The sequence below is a fragment of the Coffea arabica genome, chromosome 8c, assembly GCF_036785885.1.
Source record: "Coffea arabica cultivar ET-39 chromosome 8c, Coffea Arabica ET-39 HiFi, whole genome shotgun sequence".
In the NCBI taxonomy this organism is placed as follows: Eukaryota; Viridiplantae; Streptophyta; class Magnoliopsida; order Gentianales; family Rubiaceae; genus Coffea; species Coffea arabica.
In genome coordinates, this window is record NC_092325.1 from 37,491,569 (window position 1) to 37,515,770 (window position 24,202).

Here is a 24,202-nt window from a genome sequence, read left to right on the forward strand (position 1 = left end):
TAACCCAATTTCTAGCATCTTGGTACATAGTAGACCAATAAAATCCTGATTGCCATACCTTTGCTACTGTTTTAGTTGTACTAAAATGACCTCTCGTTTCAAGAGTATGATAATGCATTAAAATACTATGTACCTCTTCTTCCGGAACACATTTTCTAATTATTCCATTTGCTCAATGTTTGTAAAAGAACGGTTCGTTCCAAAAATAATATTTAGCATCATTTAAGAACATTTTTCTTTGGTGAGAATTCAAATCACTTGGTATCACTCCACTAACTACAAAGTTAACTAGATCAGCATACCATGGTGACTTATAAATTGCCATTAAAAACTCATCTGAAAATTCTTCTTTAATGGATGAATGGTCTTCTTGAGGCATGTTCTCCAGTCTAGAAAGATAATTAGCGACTAAGTTCTTTTTCATCTTTGATCTCCAAATCAAATTCCTGCAATAATAAAATCCATCGAATTAGTCGAGATTTTGCATCTTTTTTATTTAAGAGATATTTGAGTGCTGTATGGGTCGGTATAAATGATAACTTTAGATTCTACTAAATACGATCTAAACTTATTCAATGCAAATATCACTGTTAGCAACTCCTTCTCTGTTGTTGCATAGTTGACTTGGGGTTCATTTAGCTTTTTACTTGCATAATAAATGACATGAAGTCGCTTATCATGTTTTTGCCCAAGAACAGCTCCAACTGCAAAATCACTCGCATTACACATCAATTTGAATGGTAAGCTCCAATCCGGTGATTCTATTATAGGTACGGAGACAAGTTACTTTTTCAACCTATTGAAAGCAATTAAGCACTCATCATTAAAGTGAAAAAAAACATCTTTTGCAAGCAACTCACATAAAGGTTTAGCAATTTTGGAGAAATTTTTAATAAACCACCGATATAATCCCACGTGTCCAAGAAAGTTCCGAATGCCTTTCACATTGGTAGGTGGAGGCATTCTCTCTATAACCTCTATTTTAGCTTGATCTACATCAATACCTTGTGAAGAAATTTTTGACCTAGAACAATACCCTCACAAACCATGAAATGACATTTTTTTCAATTGAGTACAATGTTTGTTTCTTCACATCTCTGCAAAATTAGATTTAAATTGTTAAGACAATGATCATAAGTGGATCCAAATACAGAAAAGTCATCCATGAAGATTTCCATGATTTTCTCATTAAAATCAGAGAAAATTGCTATCATGCAATGTTAGAAGGTGACCGGTGCATTGCACAGTCCAAAAAGCATTTTTTTAAATGCAAAAGTGCCGTAAGGATAAGTGAATGTGGTCTTCTCTTGATCTTTCGGTGAAATGATTATTTGATTGTATCCTGAAAAATCATCCAAGAAACAATAAAATTCATATCCAGCCAATTTTTCTACCATTTGATCAAGAAAAGGAAGAGGGAAATGATTCTTTCTAGTGGCTGTATTCAGTTTTCTATAACCTATACAAACTCGTCACCCAATCACAACTCTAGAGGGAATCATTTCATCATTTTTACCATGTACTATGGTTATCCCCCTTTTCTTTGGCACTACATGAATAGGAGAAATCCAAACACTATAAAAAATTAAAAAAAATTATATCTACATCCAGCCATTTAAGAATCTCTATTCTTACCACTTCTTTCATGTTTGAATTTAACCTCCTTTGAATTTCAACCACCGGCTTAGAATTTTCTTTTAACAAAATTCGGTGTATATAAATAGTTTGACTGATTTCCTTGATATCAGAAATCATCCATCCTATAGTCTTTAAATGCTTCCTCAAAACACATAAGAGCTTGCCTAGTTATTCCTCATCTAGTGCAGAATTTACAATCACCGACAATGTTTCTTTTTCTCCAAGAAATGCATATTTGAAGTGTTTAGGCAGTGGTTTAACCTCAAGCTGTGGAGCTTGCTCACACGATGGTGGAGGTAACTCTTTGCTCATCCCTAACTCCTCATATGCATTGCTCCTTTTGTAAGGAACCTGTGCCTGCAAAAATTGAGTCATTTCTTTAACTTGTTCCTCTTGTAAGTCTACACCATTAAGACAAAGTTCAAGGAAATCATCATCAAGATTAACTTGACTTATCTCTAACGCCAATTCATCACATATGTCAACAGAATAAACATGGTCAGTAAAAGAGGGATACTTTTTCACTTTATTCAAATCAAACTCCACTTCCTCTTCACCAATTTGAAACTTGAACTTACCACGTTCAACATCTATTATTGTACTTGCAGTGGTTAGAAATGGTCTACCAAGTATAATAGGTACATTGACATCTTCCTCCATATCTAAAACAACAAAATTAACATGAATAATGAATTTCTGTAGTTTAATGAGTACATTCTCCAATATACTCATTGAATGTCTAAAAGACCTGTCAGCCAATTGAAAGAAAAATGTTAGTACGCTTTAAATCTTTCAACCTCAATTGCCTAACCACAGTTAAAGGGATCAATGAAACACTAGCACCAAGGTCACAAAGTGCTTTAGAGAATTCTACAGCCAATAATGCAAGGAATTGTGAAACTCCCTGGATCTTTCAATTTTGGTGGCAATTTGTTTTGTATAATGGCACTACATTCTTCCGTTAATGCAATTGTCTCACTATCTACTAACTTCCTTTTCTTAGTCATTATCTCCTTGAGAAACTTTGTGTATGAAGGAATCTGTAAAATAGCATCAACAAAAGAAATGTTAATATGTAATTATTTGAAAATATTGACAAACTTCTCAAATTCTTTGTCATTTCTCGAATGCTTCAATCTTTGTGGAAATGACACCGGTGGAGGAATTGATGTTGTATCTCCAATTTGTGGTTCATTTTCTTTCATCTTTTCTTTCCCTTTGATTTTCTTGCCATCTTCTCCTAATTCACTCAATTGCTTATATTCTCTTCTTTCAAATTCTCTTTCACTTTCAGTTACAAGTTTCTCCCCCACTTCCTTACTACTACGGAGGGTTATGACCTTCACATATTCCCTTGGATTCACCTCAGTCTTACCAGGTAAGTCCCCTTGGTTGCGATTGTTGACCGCATTAGCTATTTGTCCCAATTGGATTTCAACATTCCTGTACATATTGGTGAGCTGGTCCATCCTTCCCTCAATTCTCTCAAACCGTTGAGTAGTGGCACTGACTAATTTTGCAATTTTATCATTTGATACATTTGCCAGCTTCTCAATTGCCAATTTCCAAGCTGGTTTAGACTCCGGAAGTGGTTGCTTCGGTTGAAAATCCGGTGGATTAATTAATCTTTCTTGGTTATCTTGATCATTCTATCCAAAATTCGGATGATTACGCCATCCTGGATTGTAGGTATTAGAGTATGGATTATTTTGGGGTGGACAGTTGTTATTGTTGAAATATTGAACATGTTCGCTGCTAGAACACATAGAATCATCATGATCTCCGCCGCAAGTAGTACAACATGCAACAACTACTCCTTGATTAGAGTTAGAACCAATATACCTATTAAATATCCTAACCACATTATCTATCTTTGCAGTTAACATATTCAAGGTATCTACTTCCAGCATACTTGCGGTTCTCCTCGTATTACCTCGTTCGTTGGCCCATTGGTAGTTGTTAGCAGCCATTTTTTCAATCAATTGTTGAGTTTCCTCGGCTGTCTTTCCCATCAATGCTCCTCCCACTGCCGCATCTACATGCGTCTTTGTTAGATAGGTGAGACCATTGTAAAATGTTTGGACCACTAGCCAATCTGGTAAACCATGATGAGGACATTTTCGTTGCAATTCCTTATAGCGCTCCCAAGTTTCGTACAATGTCTCTCCTTTCTGTTGAGAGAAACTAGTTATATCTATTCTTAGTCTAGCAGTTTTTCCAGGTGGAAAGAATGTATTGAGAAAAGCCTTAGTTAATTCAGCTCAAGTAGTAAAAGTATTCGGAGGATGAGATTGTAGCCAAACCTTGGCCTTGTCCCTTAGTGAAAATGGAAATAATCGAAATTTAATTACATCATCACTAACACCATTAAACTTAATTGTAGCACAAATTTCAAGAAATGTTGACAAATGAGAATTTGGATTTTCGGTAGCATTACCTCCATATTGAGATTGTTGTACCATTTGAATTAGTGATGGTTTAATTTCAAAATTATTAGCATTTATCGTTGGCCTTGCGATGCTAATTTGAGATCCTTGTGTACCCGGTAAAGCAAAATCTCGTAAAATTCACCTATTTGGTTAATTTTTTGTCATTTCTTTCTCAAATGATAACCCTATCAAGATTTCTTCTATCGGCTGCCAAATCTCTTGTTCCTCTTGATGTGGTATATGCCTCCTTTGTCTCCAAAGTGTCCTCTCAATTTCAGGATCGAAAGGTGCAATTTCTCGTTTTGATCGGTGCATACACTATAAATAAAAACAAGAGAAATTTTACAGTTTTAATTGTTAAAATCAACTATAAACAACTTGAATAAAAATAATGAAAATATCTAAATTAATAGAGATGATTAGACCCTAATATTGCCGCTCCCCGGCAACGGCGCCAAAAACTTGACAGGATTTTTATATCAATGCAAGTTTATTTCCGAATTTTACTTGTTGAACTGCAAGTATACAGATCACTTAATAGTTTTGGGCAAATATCAGGTCGATCCCACAAGGAGCAATTTAAACAAGTACTAGGCTCTTATTTTCTCTATTATTTACATTTACGATAAATTTGAACAAGAAGATTATAATGCTATTGTCTACAAATTTGGATTAATAAATTGAAAGATATAAATGGAGATTTCTTTACTAAAGACTTAAATCTAGGGATATAGATTCCACTTATGGCATAAACGACACAAATGAATAAATTTACCTCTTGTTATTATTCTTGTTAAACTAGGGATTCATTTCCAATATTACCAAATCTCATTCTCATGGTAAAATGGCCTAAAGTAGTTCAGCTTTTCCTATCTTCATGGTGAAATACTAGTTCTACTCTGTTTTTCTTCATGAAATGCTAAGTAATCCACTTAAATGTACCTCTATTTTCATGAACATACAACTTAAGTTCTACTCATGCGTTTCCATTGTTACTACCAATTCTCATTGAATAATAACAACTATAAGTATGCTATTGGTGATCAAACAATAACAAGTAATTACAACTACACAAATAGACAAGTCAATACAAGATACAACAAATATAAATCACATTCAATTCATATCATTTAACTATAAGTTTCATCTACTCCCTAGATAAAGAAGTTTAGTTGCCCATGAATGATATAACAATCAAACTCATAAGTTTATCAATGCAAAACATCATAAATTACAAGTACAAGAAAGATAAAGGAAAACTTAGCCAAGTAATGGTGAAACCCTCAAATTTCTGCTATGTTTTGTGCAAGATGATTACAAGTGAAATCTCCAAGTGCTTCCCCAAGAACCTCTAGCTAGAGAGAAACATGTAAGAAGAAAAACTAGCTACGTATGGTCCTCCTCTGGCTTCTCCTTCATTTTCTGCATAAAAAGTGGTAGAAAGGCACTTTCTTCTCCTTCATGATTCCAACAACTCAAATTTTGTAAAGAAAGTCAAAAGAAATATTGTTTTGACTTGTTAATAACTCATTTTGTCTTCTCTTTTATTGCAGAAGCATGTGCTACCGAATTCTCTCACCCAAAATAGCTGAAAAGTTGTGTGAAAAGTGAGGAAAAACGGTTGTGTCACTTGCAGTAGAGAGAGGCAAATCCGAATCTCGGATCCGAGGGGTGGAGAAAGTTCCGAGCTCGGATCATGGAGGATCCAAGGCCTTTCTATATAAATCCGAGCTCAGATCGCCTTACCTCAGATCCATTGCTCCAGAAGTGCAGACGAGGGTTCGGATCGCCCTTTGTTTACTCGGATCCGTACTTGTCAATTTCCAGATTTTCACTTCTTTCCTTTTTCTTCATTTTTGCTCCTAGTTTCTTTTGTACTTTATTCTCTGGACGATCCTTACATTTCCTTCATCTGGTGCATGAATTTCATATATCAATATCCTTCACAATTTCATAAAATTAATGCATTAATCCACTCATTTATCAAGTTTTGAACACTTAAACAATATTTAAACAATTATCACCAAAAGATTTCAAATATGACTTTAATCTTCTCAAAACATACCAAAAGTTCGTGCCAAACTTGTACAAAATATACGTTAAATATTCTCTTATCACTAATTACTAATATAAGTTTCATATTCTATACTAATTTGTATCTATCAATTCAATGAATACTATGTAATGTAATTGTTAATGGGATTAATCTTGAATATCTAATAGTGTCTACACCAACAAGCATGGATGCATATTACATGTGCCAAAATGAAAGATTAAATTCAACTAAATTGAGAATATGCACATTTATCGGTACCACTACTATACATTATTATAATGTATATAAAATTAAGGGATTTTCTAATGGATGTGCATACTAACAATTATTACCCTACCTTACATTTATATACTTTTCTTATTTAATCTTACCTACCTTTCGTTATATTTCTTTTCTTTCTCTAATTAATTTTACATTTCCAAAAATATGACATCTAAAATATGTCTTAATGAAGTTGAGTACCAACAGGGCACCTGTTAGACAGACCCTAAAATTAATCCTAATTAATTAATTAACATAAACAGAGAACTTGTAATATCTCACACTATCTCCTTACAAAGGAAGAGTCATCAAAATGCACATCCAAAGATATTACTTACCTTCTAGATGACTAGTACTAGATTATGTTATATTACATGTGACATAAACACTTGCCAAATGAACTACTTGCCTAATGTTAGTTTAAAAACTATTTTCAACATGAACTATTCCCTTGCTTTCTTGAAGGGCTGTTACAAAGAGTCTTTGATAACAACCAATTACAATATTTTACTTACACTTGATTTACTATATTAATAGAGGCATATATGCATGGCAATTAGATATACAGTACCCCACACGGTTTGATTATTGCAGTTTTAAACAACTTATTACACGGTATCGTAATTGATGTTTTTCGGACTATATTAAAAAGTGGTGATTGAAATTCACCAGTTAACCGAATTTTGATGGTTGTCCACAACATAGAAAGTAGTACAGCAAAATTAATTATTAAGCCTCGCAAGGTCACAGATAAAGGTGTATTGTCTTTATGGCTCACTTTAAGTGGGTGCATTGAACCAAGCAATCGGATATATGGACCAAGAAAGGGCCTACATTTGGGGGGAAGGACATTTATGCACATGTTTTTGGTACCAGATAACTTGTCGGATATATATTTATTTTAAAAGCAGTAACTAATTTCTTTTCAAGGATGTTTGTGCTGAAAAAGGAGAAACGTATTTTATAACAAGTTTTCGAGCACATTATTTCCTTGTAACAATGGTAAAATCTTATTTTCAGAGCAAAATGGCCTGAAGGAATCGATATGCCAACCAGACTATTTTAGAAATACATAACAACTTGTAGTAGTTCTGAGCTAAACTATTCGACAAAAACTTAATTCCGAAACCTCGATTACGAATATTTGGATTTCATATCTTATCACAAGTCAATCAAGAATTTGTGCAGAATTGGCTACACTTAGTAGAAGTTCATTAGGAACCGTAAAAGTGAAAAGATGACACTAATAACAGGATAGGGAGAGTAGACACGAGAAGATGATACATAAGAAGGTAAATCATGAAAAGGTATCATCCTAGTTGAATTGTGGGAATCGTGGTTCAGCAACTGCAACGAGAGGTTTGGCAAGGAAGCCAGCATCCTCGCACTCTGCTAAATCGATTTGCGAATGACCTGATGGAATCTTCCAGCTAAAGCATTGAAGAAGTCTGGCCAGCAACATCACAGTGAGTGTGGAACCCAAAAGGACTCCTGGACATCCACGCCTTCCGGTGCTGAAGGAAAACATATTTAATTCTGGATCGTTGAGATCCATTCTAGCATCCTCCATGTCCTTCATGTGGCGCTCAGGCTTGTACTTCAGCGGATCCTCCCAGATTCGAGGATTACGGCCAAGTCCTGGACGGCTGAGGATAACATGGCTACCTTTCGGGATGAAGTAGCCACCAACGACGGTGTCCTGAGTAGATACATGAGGAACATTAAAGGGTGCTAATGGATGCAGCCGAAAGGACTCTCTTACGCAGGCCTTCACATATTTCAGCCTCGGAAGGTCAGATTCTTGAACAAGTCTATCCTTTCCAACCACGGCGTCTAGCTCTTCTGTGGCTTTTTGAAGCATTTCAGGTTGATTTAGCATCTCTGCTAATGCCCACTCCACAGCATTTGATGGATTATCGACTGTTGCAAACATTAATTCCTGTCGAGCATGCATCATAGTAAAGTTAAAAGTGAAACTAATAATCCTTCTTTTCCAAGTCCAATAATCGACTCTGACCGAACAACACCATATTGCAAGTTGCATTTTGTTGGTGATTAGGGCTTATTGAGATTCCATCCTTTTCTAATTTCTGCTAATCAACATATATGGTCAGAGCGTGGCTGATGGGCTTGAGCACACATAAACCACATCATTAAAACGTGAGCGAACAAGATGATGTCGTCTTATGTCACCTTTTGTACGTCATTTGATGTGGACATGGTTTACCTGAATGTTTCACAGCATTGAGTCTGCAAGCAAGATTTTAAGTTTTGGAGTGTGGCCCCTACGATTGATTTTGTACTTATGTGAAAGGGCACTAGCTGATAAGGAGCTAAAGTTTGATTTACCCCATTTGTTTAAGAAATTGTTTATGTAACCATGCAGCAGGATAGAGGATTCCTTACAGTAATTTGTGCTCTCATCTCCTCAGTTGTTAAGAGGGGTCTGCCGTTGCTATCTTTGAGCCTGATTAGGACATCAAGAAGGTCTTCTTCCTCATTTTTCAAGCCACTCTCCCACATTTTAATCCTTTTTTCAATTTCGGGATCTTGGTGCTTTCGTACACATGCAACGGCCTCAGTAAGAATCTTTCGGTGGCCATCAAAATCAAAAATCTTCACCCAGGGCATGTAATCTGATAAGCTGAATGCATACAAATAAGCAAGGATTTTGAAGAGTGCATTGATATGTTCAACTTCCTCAGCACCTGGTCCTCCATCTTCCATTCCTTTCCCGAAGAATCTCTTGTTGAAAATCATCTTTCTAATCACATTTCCGCAGTAGTGTTGCGTAACCAATCTTATGTCCACTAGCCCAACGGTGGCATTGTCCTTGCACTGATTGTAAACGTAATTAACCAAATGATCTGCTTCCTCTGCTCGCTTGCTATGAAGCCATTGGTGTTTAGCAGGTGAGAGCACACTGGAAATGACCATCCTCTTCATTTTCTTGTATTGATCGCCCAAAGGTGAAAGGCCGGTTGTCAAGAATCCTCCACTACAAAGCTCTGCAGACATACAAACAGGTCTGCTGGAGAAAATCGAGTCTTGTTTCTTACAGAACTGGCGAGCGAGCTCAGGAGAAGTGACTGGAATGACATGAACACCGAAAATGCGGATACATGCAATTTCGGTATTCAAATCATCCATGAATTTACATATCCATCGATTTGTTGGTCTGTTTCTCAGCATTTGGAAAATGCAACCAATGAAAGGCAAGGGTTTTGGGCCAGGAGGGAGAGGGAATCGACGAGTTTTGTTATTCTTTAGACAAATAGTTAACCATTTGTCCATCTTAAAGATCACCAACAAAACCAAAGCCATGAATCCTGAGAAATATGGGATCCATGACATTGAGGTAAATCCCAAGCTTGAATCAACACGAAGACTGGAAGTGTAATTCATGACTTGAGACCGTATGAAAGTTCTTAAGAATTGCTTTGAGCTTTTGGTATATGTGAGAGGTATTGAGTGTCTGCAATTCCCGTTGATGGTTTGTAAAGAGTGCAATTATGCGAGCTTTTATAGGAGAAATTTGTTGGTAGCATTAGGTATCTATGATTTTGAGTAGCTCCCACGGACTTTTGGATACCATTATTTTTTTTTTTTCCACTTAGGGTTATTCCAACTTTTTGGATAGACTAATCCCCTAAAATTGTGTAGAGTCTTGTTCAAAAATGCACATTTTCTTTTTTTGTGGTTTGTAAAGATTAGCCTTAGTTTTTTTTTGGATATATATATATATATATATATATATATCTATTTTAAAAGCAATACCTAATTTCTTTTCGAGGGTGTTTGTGCTGAAATAGGAGAAACGTACATTATACCAAGTTTTAGATCATGCTATTTCCTTGCAACAATTGTAAAAATCTTATTCTCAGAGCAAAATGGTCTGAAGAAATCAATTGCCAAACAGATTATTTTACAAATACATGACAACTTGTAGTAGTTCCAAGCTTAACTCTTAGAGAAAAACTTTATTTATTAGGTGATATTCTGAAATCCACCCTACATTTTGTTGTAGGATTGTTATATTTTAATAGAAAGGAAAGACACGATATAATAAAAGGAATTTCGTAAAATTTCCTAAGAAACTCTTCATATTGAAACTTACCATCTCTAGTTATTGCAATCAGAATATGTGTAGAATTGGTTACACTAAGTTATATTAAAATTAGAAATTTTCTGTTTTTCCATTTATTTTTTGTTTATTGTCTGTGTATTAGTATATAATTAAAATCTAATTTAGTTAAAAAGGCACTCTTTTGGTTAAAGTAAATTGTCGTACCTTCAAATAGAAAATTTTCAATCATTTCAATTTGTTCGACAAGAAATGCTTTTAAGATATCATTACTATGATAAGTTCTTTATCTTAAAGAATGAAAAAAAAATTTGTTTTAAAAATTTTATCCTTTGGATCTTACTTAGGATGAAAACAAATTTTAATTGGTTACGCAGAATATAGTACAATAAGAAAATGAAGAAAGTTGTTGCACGCAGAGGATGTCTTTCAGTTGTTCATCCTGGTTCACGCTCCTCATCATTGGTGCTTCAGAGTAAACGGAAAGTCGTAGCTATTATAGTTGAATAATGCAAGACAATATGATTATTGTAATGAGAAAGACAAGACAATGTTTGTTAAGGAAGTGTTCGATATTCGAATTTGTTGGATTTGTGGCCAGCCTATTTGCGGGCCAAACCACAAAACCAAATACTTTTAGGTTTACGTCAAAATTTGACTTGGACAAAAACCAAAAAGGAGTAGCAGCCGCAAGAAGCAATTGGTCTTCGTGTGAGAAAAAGTGTCAGCCGTCATCTTCTTCCTTGTTGAGAGAAAGACGAAGAGACAGCAAGAGTAAATAAGATAGAGAGCGAAAAATTTCAAGGTCTTGATTGATTGGAGGGTGATTCAAAATCTAATTGAAACAAAATTTTATCCATCCGATATCCTTTCGTCAGACTCTACTTATCTACCGGTTCACATTTGAATTTCCTCTTCGTTTGGTAATATCTTTTCAAACCCATTTCTTTGACAGTTGTAATTTTTGGGAGTGATTTTGTAGCAATTTTGCTTAGTTGGTAATGGTGATATTATTATCATCCGAATATTTCGGGTAGACCTGTGTATTTCTATTATTGTGATAGTGGAGATTTTAACTGGATTAGATCCCGTGGTTTTTCCCAATTTGGGTTTTCCACGTAAAAATCTTGGTATCCCGTGCCTTTATTTTTCTTGCATTTTATTATCACTGTTGGTATTATTACTTGGTGATTTGGTTTATTCCTATTTTAACTGGTACGTGAGGAAAGAGAAATTAGTCCTGAACTAACTCTAATATTGTGTGCCTGTACCGATACCCCTTTCCCAACAGAATTTTAGAATGCCTGGCATCACTTATGAAATTTTGTTTGATTAGCATATTCGTAGAGTTTCTACACCCATCCTACTTGCAAGCATCCAAGAGAATTTTAAGATAAATTCGAAATATTTAGTTTGATGTTATTTTATATTTCTATACTAATGGTCGTAGATTTGTTGTATTCACATATAATGTTGGGTTGATAATACGAACAGCGGAAGAGTATTTCTGATTATGCATTTTAATTGATAAAAAAAAAATCAAATTCAGGGCAAGCCATCTTAATCAACCTGCATTTTGAGAAATATGTACTAGTTTAGTGCTCGCACAGAAAGGTTCACTAATAAGTCATGCATAAGCAAACCATACAATGGCTTCCATATTAAGAGTAGGAGGATAACTTCTAATTCATTCACGAATCACATATTCAAATGATAGGAGACTTCTAACCAAATGCTACCCTTTACGGGAGGGTGATCCAATGCAGCTATTCTAAGAGGTGTTTTCACTTTTGGCAAATCTTTCCTACCCTCCATCATTTTTCTTATAAATTTGAATTATTTTATGTACAATAAATCTCTATAACCATTTTAAATGGATACTAAATACTTAGCATTCACTACTTCTTACAATTTATCTAAAATGGGTTGATTCAATAACCTAACAGACTACTTAAAATTGAAAATTTTGAAAAGCAAACGAGGAAAGATTCACCAATTAAAGCCAAATGGGTCATACTTTTAAAAATGAACAAAGGACATTAAAGAAAGCCATTCAATTAGTTGCCAAATAGAATGAAAGCAATATATGAATGGCTCACAATTGAAGAAAATATGATTTATATCAAATCAGCATAACTTTAGTACCTCTTTTAGCCTAACTTATACAAATTAAAATGATTAGGAAGAAAAATAAAATGCCCTGTCCACGTTAAAAGAAAATATGAAAATGAACTTAACTTAAAACATAATTGATAAGTGACTAATTTACGTAATAATTGTATGACATTTTATATTATTTTTAGTCACTTTGGGTATATTATTGGAAGAATATGAATCATTTTGGCTATAATTGGTGAAAAATGCTTTTAAGTGATTAAATGAGGTTTTTATCACTTTTTACTTGGATTTTGTGTATTTTTGACAGTTTTGACACATTTTCGTATTTCGGCTATAACTTGAGTTACAATGATCGGATTTGGATGATTCTTGAACCCATTTGAAGATAAGAGATAGATCTACAACTTTGGTGAAGACATCTGAATCCAGTTTGAAGGTTTTCTAGGTCAAAAGGCCGAAGTACAGAGTCAATTGCTATTGGTCGAAACTAGAACAAGGCATGGAGCAGGCAAGGGTATTTCAGTCATATCTCAGCCTACACAGATCCAAATGAGGTGATTCTTGATGCATTGGAAAGATAACTCAAAAGGCTACAACTTTCGTGTTTTAGACATGAGCTGGTTCAGTCTCTAACATCAAGAAAAGATCGGTTGAAGTTGGGCCAAAAACAGAGCAAGTGATCCACACTCGGATCCACTATTCATCCGAACCCTCGGCTGTTTCTGGGTTAGTGGATCCGAGCTCGGATCCATACGGATCCGAGGCACTGTAGCAGCTCGGATCACTGTAGCAGCCCAGATTTACTGTAGCAATCCGGCCGGAATTTGGCCGGATTTGTGGCCGGATTCCTGGCCGGATTGTGGTCAGAAAAGGTTGCTATGTATGCGTAAAACTCAATTTCACCTCCACCAACTCACATGGGATGCTAGACATGTGAGAAACATTACCAGCTGTAAGGAGAAAGTGTAAAGCTTCATTTCTTGACCACCTTTCATCATTAAAGAGCCAAATTCATTGCAACAAGGAGGGGATGGAGTGCATAGCAGAAAAATAGAGAGTGAGCTACGGGAGAAAGCTTGAAGCTGCAAAATGTAGCTCTTTCATCTCCCTAGTATTAGTTTAGCTTAGTATAGAGTAGTGTAGCTTTTCCATTCTTGTTTATTATCTAGATTAGGATGAAGATGGAGGATGAAGAAGGCAAGGAAGAAAGCTCATGTGACAAGGGTTGTATTCCTTCAAAACTCTTTATCTTTTGTATTTGATTCCAAGTTTAGTTAATATACAAGTTCTGAATTTTGTGTTCAATATGTGTGTTTACAGTTTAAGCCTTGGGTTTGGTTGAACTTTCTATGATTGTTAGTGTTTATTATTTGGTTATTTGACTGCTATGATTTGAGCAAGTTATTTAGCACTTTGGCTTCTTAAATCATGATTAATCTGGTACCATTGATTGTGATTATCTAAGGTGTTGTTTCTGCAATGAAAATTGAGATTTAACACTAGTTCAAGAAGTGCTAAACATAGGGAGTACACTCACGAAAGTAGAGGTGCACTTATGTGATTTTTAGTGATTCATTTCATGTAATTTCATTGAAAAAATGAACTTGTAGCTAATTTCATAACCATGAAAATAGGTATGGATTAGTTATGAGTATAGTTGATTCACTACGAAAGTAGGTTTCACATGTTTAAGGAAATTACACTATAACTAGCCTAGATGTAGTACTAAATGATCCAAATATAGCACTTGCATGAGTAGTTAGGGATGCCACAACCTAAGGAGCTTTTATTTGCTATTTTCTTGTATAATTTCAATAGGTTTTAATTTGCTATAATTCGTTGATAGTCTAAATAATAGAGAAGATTTAGTAATACCGGTAATTGTTCACTCTTCCTTGTGGGATCGACCCGATATATACCCTAAACTACTAGTTGATCTGTATACTTGCAGTGAACGGGTGTAATTCGGTTTTTTAACTTGCATGTATGTAAAAATACCCGTCAAGTTTTTGGCGCCGTTGCCGGGGAAGATTTGGCAATATCGGTGTGAAGAGCAACTTTATTAGTTTAGACATATTATTAGTTATACTGTGAATGTTATTTTCTGTGTTTTATATGTGTATGTGTTTTATCACCTATTCTTCTTACTAATTTTGCTCTTAAGTTGTTTAAAAGCAATTTTAGGTAATGAGAAGGGTAGGTCAATTTAGAGGACAATGCTTGAGAAGTGGAAGATTGGAAATGTATGGTTACCAAGTGCAAAGCTCCTTCAACAGAGGTAACCAAGAATTTACTGAATGTATGTCTTTTGAAGATGGTTTAAGGTGCTTAAAGGCAAAATTTGATGTAATTAAGTTACAAGTTCAAATGGACACCATGATGCATGAAATTGAGCAGAGGAGGAATGTTAATGTTTTTAATTCTTATCATGTGATTTGTGACTTGTGTGGAGGTTATCATGTTACTAATACATGTATGCAAGTACAAAATGTGGATTATTATGATGAATTAGAGCATTACAATCCTTGTTTTGATCAATATAGTGCTAATTGGAGCAATTCTCCTACTTATGGTTGGGATAATCAATGTACTTATAGTGACTCTCCTTATTTTTATGATTACCAATCTGAAAGTGTCCAATATGAATCAAAACCATCTTGGGAGTTGACAATAGAGAAGTTAGCTAATGCACCTTTGCCTTGGGAATTAGAGAATGAACCATTAGCTAATGATTCTAATGCATTTTGGGAGCTAGCTGCAAAAAATTATTCTAATCAATTTGATTTAGCAATAGAAAAGCTAGCAAATGCAACTTCCGACCGTTTTGATAGGATTGAGGAAAGAATAGATGAATTAGCTTCTCACTTTGGTAGAATACATGAGCAATTGAATGCATTGTGTGAAGTTATTTCTTCTAATAAATTGCAAAATGATCCTAGCATGAATGGTAGGAATGTTGTATGTGAAAATGGATTGCATTTTGATGAAAATGATGAATCTCAATTGTGTTTCAATGAGCAAATGTCCATTTCACATGATAATATCTTTGGAACTAACTTTGAACCTCAAGATGTGAGTTTTAATGACTCATTTTTCACCCCTCTTGAGGAGTGCATTGAAAGTATAGGTTCTAAAGGTATTCCTGCCCAAGATACTCTCATGACATTTCCTTTGGTAAGTTCTCAAGTGGTGTATATTCAAGGTAATATCTATGAAACACTTGGAATAGGTAAGCTACTTCCATTTCTCACATCATTAGATCTTGTGGCTTTTGCTATAAAGTCACCTTTTAATGATCCACCACGACCAAAAATGGTGGATTATTCGTTAACTAAGCCTTCTTGAAAAATGAGGTGATATAGTCAAGCTATTGACTTTAAAGAAGCGCTTATTGGGAGGCAACCCAATGCTTGTTTAAGTTGGTGTTACTTTGGAGTGATTTTATGTTTAAAGTATAAATTTGAGTTATTTTGTTGTTTTTCATTTGTAGGTTTTAGAAAAAGATGCAAAAGTGACCAAATGAGGTGAAAAGGGCGAAGTTTGATCAAAGATTTCAATACCTCAAATTCAGTAATTATGGTTTTTGATGCATTAAAGAGGTTTAGAATGCATGTTTAGATCATTTTACATGTGCATGAATGGTTTATTTTGACATAGAAATGATCTAGGGTGTATTTTGAAGAATTGGGGTCAAACTGAAAAATTGAAAAAATTCTGCAATAAGTGCAGATTCAATGGATCCAAGGCCTCGGATCCACTTCTGCAATCAGAAAAACTTCAAGCTTCTTGATCCGAGCTCACTTATCATGATCCGACCTCGGATCCTTTCCAAAACGAAGCCTCGGACCACTTTTCCTCATTCTTCCCTCTTTTTCCTCCTTCAACTCCACTTTTCTTCTTGTTGGTTGCAAGCTTTTATTCTTAAGAATTGTATTTTTGTCTTTTTTCAAGGTGCATTAATTGAAGTCTCCATTCTTTCAAGTAAAGTTGGAAATTCATCACATTGCCATGGATTCGGATCGCGCAAGTTCATTAGGGGAGTATTACTTTCTCTTATTTTCGTTATTTTTCCTTTCTTACATTGAGGACAATGTGAAGTTTAAGTGTGGGGGAGGAAAATATTAAACTTGCATTTACTTGCCATGTGATGATATTTTGTGGATATAAATGCTTAGAAATGTTGGAATTGTGTTTGAAATGTTTGCCATGTGGATAATTTGCTTGAAATTGGGTTTGTTGGCAGGAAGTTTTCTTCCATTTATAAGGAGAAACTCTGTAAAAAATTTTCTAAAATCTTTTTCAATATTTCACTATGGCCCAAAAGTTCTTCAATTCTTGCATTCTCATTCAAAAAAGGGCTAATTGTTCCAACCTTATTCTTCCAATTGTTGAAATGTTATATGTATTTTGGAAGGTTTAGTTCTCATTTAACTTGGAAATAGTATTATGCAATTAGAATGTTTACATTTTAGAAAGTATATTTGGTAAAGTGAGGAAAATTATGCCTATAATTTTACATGTTTAATGAGATTTCTTCTCTTTATTTAATTTTGCAAGTAAGTGATTGATATAGTCGATAAAAGTTATACTCCTCCTTTGATTATTCTTATATATTTTCTAAGAGGGGTTATCTATTTATTGTCCTTTATTTCTGAAAAAGAAAAAAAAAAGTAGAAAAAAAAAGAAAAAAAAAGAAAGTAAATAAAAATTGTTCTACTCCAATGATTCATGTACCGAGTAACCGGGGGTTGGCATCAACAAATGTCGACATTCGCGTAAAAAGGTACTTGAATTAAGAGTATGCATAGCAACTTGAATAAATGAAATGTTGAGTAACCGGGGATCTTCACCTAAAAGTGTCGATTTTCGCGTAAAAAGGCATTCTCACTTTTTAAGTAAAATTTGTGTGAATAAATCCCTCTTAGTTATAGAATTTTGAGAAAAAGATGATTATAGGAGGAGGAAAGTTATAAATTGACTATGTGATTTGCTTATTTGTAAAATTAAGTTAGGGTAAGAGATTAAGTTTAACTTGTTGAATTTAGGGTATAATTATCTTTCCTTTACTTGATATTATGAGTATTTAGTGTAAATTGAATAATTGTATAATGATTATTTTCCAAGTCTTGAGGAATTAAATTGGACAAAGTGCATATATTATTTCACCTCTTGAATCATTGCATTTGATTATGTGTGAATTGCTTGAGGACAAGCAATGATTTAAGTGTGGGGGAGTTTGATAAGTGACTAATTTACGTAATAATTGTATGACATTTTATATTATTTTTAGTCACTTTGGGTATATTATTGGAAGAATATGAATCATTTTGGCTATAATTGGTGAAAAATGCTTTTAAGTGATTAAATGAGGTTTTTATCACTTTTTACTTGGATTTTGTGTATTTTTGACAGTTTTGACACATTTTCGTATTTCGGCTATAACTTGAGTTACAATGATCGGATTTGGATGATTCTTGAACCCATTTGAAGATAAGAGATAGATCTACAACTTTGGTGAAGACATCTGAATCCAGTTTGAAGGTTTTCTAGGTCAAAAGGCCGAAGTACAGAGTCAATTGCTATTGGTCGAAACTAGAACAAGGCATGGAGCAGGCAAGGGTATTTCAGTCATATCTCAGCCTACACAGATCCAAATGAGGTGATTCTTGATGCATTGGAAAGATAACTCAAAAGGCTACAACTTTCGTGTTTTAGACATGAGCTGGTTCAGTCTCTAACATCAAGAAAAGATCGGTTGAAGTTGGGCCAAAAACAGAGCAAGTGATCCACACTCGGATCCACTATTCATCCGAACCCTCGGCTGTTTCTGGGTTAGTGGATCCGAGCTCGGATCCATACGGATCCGAGGCACTGTAGCAGCTCGGATCACTGTAGCAGCCCAGATTTACTGTAGCAATCCGGCCGGAATTTGGCCGGATTTGTGGCCGGATTCCTGGCCGGATTGTGGTCAGAAAAGGTTGCTATGTACGCGTAAAACTCAATTTCACCTCCACCAACTCACATGGGATGCTAGACATGTGAGAAACATTACCAGCTGTAAGGAGAAAGTGTAAAGCTTCATTTCTTGACCACCTTTCATCATTAAAGAGCCAAATTCATTGCAACAAGGAGGGGATGGAGTGCATAGCAGAAAAATAGAGAGTGAGCTACGGGAGAAAGCTTGAAGCTGCAAAATGTAGCTCTTTCATCTCCCTAGTATTAGTTTAGCTTAGTATAGAGTAGTGTAGCTTTTCCATTCTTGTTTATTATCTAGATTAGGATGAAGATGGAGGATGAAGAAGGCAAGGAAGAAAGCTCATGTGACAAGGGTTGTATTCCTTCAAAACTCTTTATCTTTTGTATTTGATTCCAAGTTTAGTTAATATACAAGTTCTGAATTTTGTGTTCAATATGTGTGTTTACAGTTTAAGCCTTGGGTTTGGTTGAACTTTCTATGATTGTTAGTGTTTATTATTTGGTTATTTGACTGCTATGATTTGAGCAAGTTATTTAGCACTTTGGCTTCTTAAATCATGATTAATCTGGTACCATTGATTGTGATTATCTAAGGTGTTGTTTCTGCAATGAAAATTGAGATTTAACACTAGTTCAAGAAGTGCTAAACATAGGGAGTACACTCACGAAAGTAGATGTGCCCTTATGTGGTTTTTAGTGATTCATTTCATGTAATTTCATTGAAGAAATGAACTTGTAGCTAATTTCATAACCATGAAAATAGGTATGGATTAGTTATGAGTATAGTTGATTCACTACGAAAGTAGGTTTCACATGTTTAAGGAAATTACACTATAACTAGCCTAGATGTAGTACTAAATGATCCAAATATAGCACTTGCATGAGTAGTTAGGGATGCCACAACCTAAGGAGCTTTTATTTGCTATTTTCTTGTATAATTTCAATAGGTTTTAATTTGCTATAATTCGTTGATAGTCTAAATAATAGAGAAGCTTTAGTAATACCGGTAATTGTTCACTCTTCCTTGTGGGATCGACCCGATATATACCCTAAACTACTAGTTGATCTGTATACTTGCAGTGAACGGGTGTAATTCGGTTTTTTAACTTGCATGTATGTAAAAATACCCGTCAATAATCTATGAACCATACACTTAAAAAACTAATACATAAATTATTATACCCATTTCCATTTTCAGATCTATTTTTTCACTTAATTAATCTAGACATTGAGTGTAAGGAAAACCATTCTTTTTATTGCTATATACATAAAAAACAAATGCAAAAATTAGATGTCTATGCCAGTTCTTAGATCTATATCAGTTTTTTTAGATCCACTGATAAAACCCAAATAGACTACATTTTTTGTAATAAATAAAGGAGATTAAGCAAACCCATTTAATTTGTAACTTAATAAAATAGAACTGAAATATAATTAGCTCACCTTTAAACTACATATGGTTCATGTTAAATAAAAGGAGAACTTTAGTTATCCAACTTTTTAGAAATTTTTCGAAGTGAATCTCCATTTCACATTATTTTCTCTCTCTATGAGAGTTCCTTTCTCTCTCTAGTTGAGATCTCTCCCCTAGTGGGTGGTTTGAACTTTGCCGCCTTCAAGTTCAATTTCCCGTACTTTTACATTTCGTTTTCCCCACATTCTGAGCCATAGATTCATTTGATCGTCTAGCTTTGATAAACAATGAATGCATTTCTGAAGTTAACACATAGAATATGGATTTGGTCTGCATCTTTTGTGTACTTTCTTCGTGAAGATTTGGTCAGCTGGATCTGTTCAACTGATGAATAGAGCTAGCTACCCAATCTTAATAGAGCTGGTGTTAGATCCAGATTCATAGTTTTTTTTTTCAGTTGTTTTCCTTACTTTCATCGTTATTCCAGCTGTGTTCCTTGCTGCTGTCTTCGTTGTTAGGATCTAGTGGTAGTATTCCTTTTCATAATCTGCTAAACTTGGCTGTTAACTGCTCTCTTTGTGCTCTCCAGATTTCCTCTTGGAACTGGTGTGCAGTAGCTCATCATCCTGTGGTCATCAGTGAGGAGTTCTTGAGTATTGCAGCAGTGGCTGAGGAGCTTGAGGAAGTAATGAGAAAATTTGATCTCTCGGAGAAGGAGGAGGTAGGAATTCAAATTGAGGCGGATGATATTCTCCAGGGAGTGGCGGAATGCAGAATGAGCATCATTGGCAAAGTGATTGGTGAGAAGGTGGCAAATATCGCAGGTATTAAGAGTTTTACCAGTAATATATGGATTTTTGCTAAGAATGTGAAGGTGGTAGAAATTGGTGTGAATCTGTTTCAATTTCTTTTCATGAACCAAAATGATATGGACAGAGTTCTGAATGGGAGGCCGTGGGTTTATGATAATTCACCATTGGTTGTGATTTCGTGGAGGGAGGGAATAGAGATAGATGGTATGGCTTTTAGTAAAACTTGGATTTGGGTGCAGATCTGGAACCTTCCAATCCATTGGATAACTAAAGAGATAAGTCGTAAGATTGGAGGAGTTTTTGACTCAGTTAAAGAGGTTATTCTTCCAAATGGCGGGGGAAAGAAGGGAAACATATTAAGATTTTAGTGGAAGTTGATATTGAGAAACCACTGTTGAGGGGAACTACGGTTAGGATGAACGGTAATGCGAAATGGATTGAGTTTAGGTATGAGAAGTGTCCTGATTTCTGTTATTGTTGTGGACTATTGGGACATAATGAGAAAAATTGTAGGATTAAAGGAAACTACCTGGACAAAGAAACACAATTTGGAGCTTGGATGCGAGCTAGTAATTCTAGAATCCCAAAAAATAGAATAAAAGCTATTCAAATTATGGAGAGAGGGCTGGGGAGTCTCAGAGGGATTTTGGCAAGGAGAATGAGGGTAATAATCTACTCTTGCCATAGGGGGGTAGTGAAACCAGCTGGAATGGGAAGGAGGGTGTAGCAAATACTGGCAATATAATAAGTAGTGGTAGTAAAGGGGAGGTAGGGCTAGCTGAGAAGACTAAGGGGGCTGAAACCCAACTAAGCTTGGGTGGGGAGATAGCTGGACCCAAGATAGAAGAGAAAGGGGAACAGAGTTTTGGGGAGGGGAGTTTGGACCAGACTGAGAAGGTGGAGGATGATAACATGTGGCTTGATGGGGGTCAAGAAGAGGAAAAATTGGGTAGGGGTAGGGGGAGAGAGAAGGGAAAAAATCAGGCAGCTGAAAGCATGGGTAAGAGTAAGCGTTCTGGGAAATACAAGGGTAGTAGGGGGTGGAGAAGATTGGTTCAGGAAGTTGGGAGGAGAGTGCCATTGGGAGAGAAAAATTCTGGTATGGAGATAGAGGAGTCTGGTAAGAGGAAGCAGGGTGATGCTCTTGGAAAAGAGAACTGTGGGGAGCCAATGGGAGGAGATCAGAAAAAATTGAAGGGGATGGAAGGGGAGGTTGACAGGGAGTGTTTTCTGAAGGTGGTGGAGCCCAACCTTAATGGGGCTCCCAGCCCTCAATGAGAGCTGTGGTGTGGAACTGTCGAGGTTCTGGGAGCCCCTTGACAGTTTCCCAACTTGAGGAGGTTGTGAGACTCCACTCCCCTGAGTTAGTCTTTTTAGCTGAAACTAAAAACAAAAAATTTGTTATGAATAAGATTAGGATGAGACTGAGATATGATAGTCTGTTTGTTGTTGACCCTATAGGTAGAGCTGGAGGTCTGGCTGTAATATGGAGGAAGGACTTAGAAGTTAAAAGAGTTCTTTTCACTGATTTTACAATAGAATGGAATGTGGAAGGGAAAGGTACTGAGGAGGATTGGTGGTTTGTTGGGATATATGCTAGTAGTAGTTATCAGCTCAGAGAGCAACAATGGAAAACCATAGAACATAGAACTAATATATGGGGTAGGAATTGGATCTTAGCAGGTAACATGAATGATCTGCTGTCCAGTGGGGAAAAATGGGGAAGGAAGCAGAGGAGTGATAGAAGTTTTAGAATCTTTAGGAATTTTGTCAATAATAATCAACTGATAGATATTGGATTTGAAGGGATTCCCTGGACTTGGTGTAACAATTGGGATGAGGAGGGTGAGGTTAGGGAAAGGCTTGATAGGATCCTGTGTAGTAGGGACTGGAGTAGAGATCATGGTAGAGCTAAGTGTGTGCACATTCAAAATGAGGCCTCTGACCATTGTATGTTGTTGCTGGATACTGAGCCAAAGAATAAGAAATGGAAAAAGAGATTCTACTTTGATAAGAATTGGGTGCAGCATAGGGAAGTAAAGAATATTATCTCAACAGCTTGAGATAAACAACAGATGGGGTCCAGGGGTTCAAGTTAAAACAGAGAATTAAAGAGTGTAAAATGGCATTGCTACAATGGAACAGGCAGTGTAAAGCCAATGCTAAAACACGGATCAGCAGGATCAAAAAGGAAATAGCAGAGGTTCATATAGGACAGTAGGCAGATAAAAAAGGGAGATTGAGTGCTCTTAAGAGACAGCTTACTGAGGCTTACAAGAAAGAGGAAGCTTACTGGGGGCAAAAGGCTAGAGTGCAATGGTTGAAAGAGGGAGATAGAAACACCAAGTATTTCCATATTGTGGTTGCGGGGAGAAGGAGGAGGAACAATATATCTTCCCTGCAAAGAGAGGATGGTACTTGGTGCAAGTCTGAGGGAGAGGTTGAAGGGGAGATCAATGGGTATTTTAGGAAACTTTTCACTTCTACTAATCCAAGGCAATTTGATGCAATACTCAATGGCATTCCCCAGGTGATCACAGGACAGATGAACAACAAGCTCACCAGACCAGTCTCTGAGATGGAAGTCAGGAAAGCAGTTACATCCCAATAAAGCCCCTGGACCTGATGGTATGACACCTTTCTTTTTTCAGCATTTTTGGGATATCATTAAAACTGATCTGATAGCTGCCATCTCTAGCTTCTTTTATTCTGGTCATTTACTGAAAGCTATTAATAAGACTATCATCACTTTGATCCCTAAAGTTGGCTCTCCCATTTCTGTGTCCCAATATAGACCTATCAGCCTTTGCAATGTAGTATATAGAATTATTTCTAAGGTACTTGTGAATAGGTTAAAACCTTTCCTTAAGCACTGCATTAGTAGTAATCAGTCAGCTTTTATTCCTGCAGGCAAATAATTGATAATATTGTGATTGCGCATGAAAGTATTCATTGCTTAAAACAAAGAAGAACATGATCTAATGAGTTTATGGCTCTGAAACTAGATATGGCAAAAGCCTATGACAGGGTAGAATGGCCTTTTGCGGTCAAAATACTGGAGAAAATGGGATTTTGCCAGCTTTGGATAAACAGGATTTTTAAATGCATGTCATCTGTTGTGTACTCTTTTAATGTAAACGGTAAAAAGAAGGGTATGGTTAGGCCATCTAGAGGAATTAGGCAAGGGGATCCATTATCCCCATACCTATTTGTGCTTGTGTCTGAAGGACTGTCCTGCCTGTTAAAGCAGGCAGTTAACAATCATTGCTTGTCAGGCTTAAAGATTGCCAAAGATAGCCCTGCTATTTCACACTTATTTTTTGCAGATGATACTCTCCTATTTTGTAGAGCCAGTTTGAAAGAGGCAAGACAGGTGATGAGAATCTTGGAGATTTATGAAACAGCATCTGGGCA

The 24,202-nt window shown here is 35.8% G+C and overlaps 2 protein-coding genes and 1 non-coding gene across 3 annotated transcripts; 2 read left to right on the forward strand and 1 right to left on the reverse strand.

Annotated features, from left to right (window-relative positions):
• Window positions 1-3,738: 3,738 nt before the first annotated feature.
• Window positions 3,739-3,845, forward strand: LOC140013957 (small nucleolar RNA R71). Its single transcript, XR_011820809.1, has one exon. It is a non-coding gene; the product is annotated as a small nucleolar RNA R71 (small nucleolar RNA).
• Window positions 3,846-7,699: 3,854 nt separating this feature from the next.
• On the reverse strand, window positions 7,700-9,789 carry LOC113705490 (isoleucine N-monooxygenase 1-like). Its single transcript, XM_027227353.2, has 2 exons — window positions 8,791-9,789; window positions 7,700-8,323 (listed from the first exon to the last, which is right to left on the reverse strand). The coding sequence occupies exons 1-2, from the start codon at window positions 9,787-9,789 to the stop codon at window positions 7,700-7,702; spliced, it is 1,623 nt and encodes a 540-aa protein (XP_027083154.2).
• Window positions 9,790-22,062: 12,273 nt separating this feature from the next.
• On the forward strand, window positions 22,063-23,399 carry LOC140013558 (uncharacterized). The gene is made up of 2 exons (XM_072062873.1): window positions 22,063-22,824; window positions 23,067-23,399. The coding sequence occupies exons 1-2, from the start codon at window positions 22,063-22,065 to the stop codon at window positions 23,397-23,399; spliced, it is 1,095 nt and encodes a 364-aa protein (XP_071918974.1).
• The last annotated feature ends 803 nt before the right edge of the window (window positions 23,400-24,202 follow it).

Excerpts from the sequence above, each read along its gene's own strand:
- LOC113705490 (XM_027227353.2), bottom strand. The coding sequence starts at position 9,789 with ATGAATTACACTTCCAGTCTTCGTGTTGATTCAAGCTTGGGATTTACC. Across the intron at positions 8,324-8,790 it reads AGATGAGAGCACAAATTACT|GAATTAATGTTTGCAACAGT; the intron begins GTAAGGAATCCT and ends CATGCTCGACAG.
- LOC140013558 (XM_072062873.1), top strand. The coding sequence starts at position 22,063 with ATGAGAGCTGTGGTGTGGAACTGTCGAGGTTCTGGGAGCCCCTTGACA. Across the intron at positions 22,825-23,066 it reads ATTGGGTGCAGCATAGGGAA|AAAGAGGAAGCTTACTGGGG; the intron begins GTAAAGAATATT and ends GAGGCTTACAAG.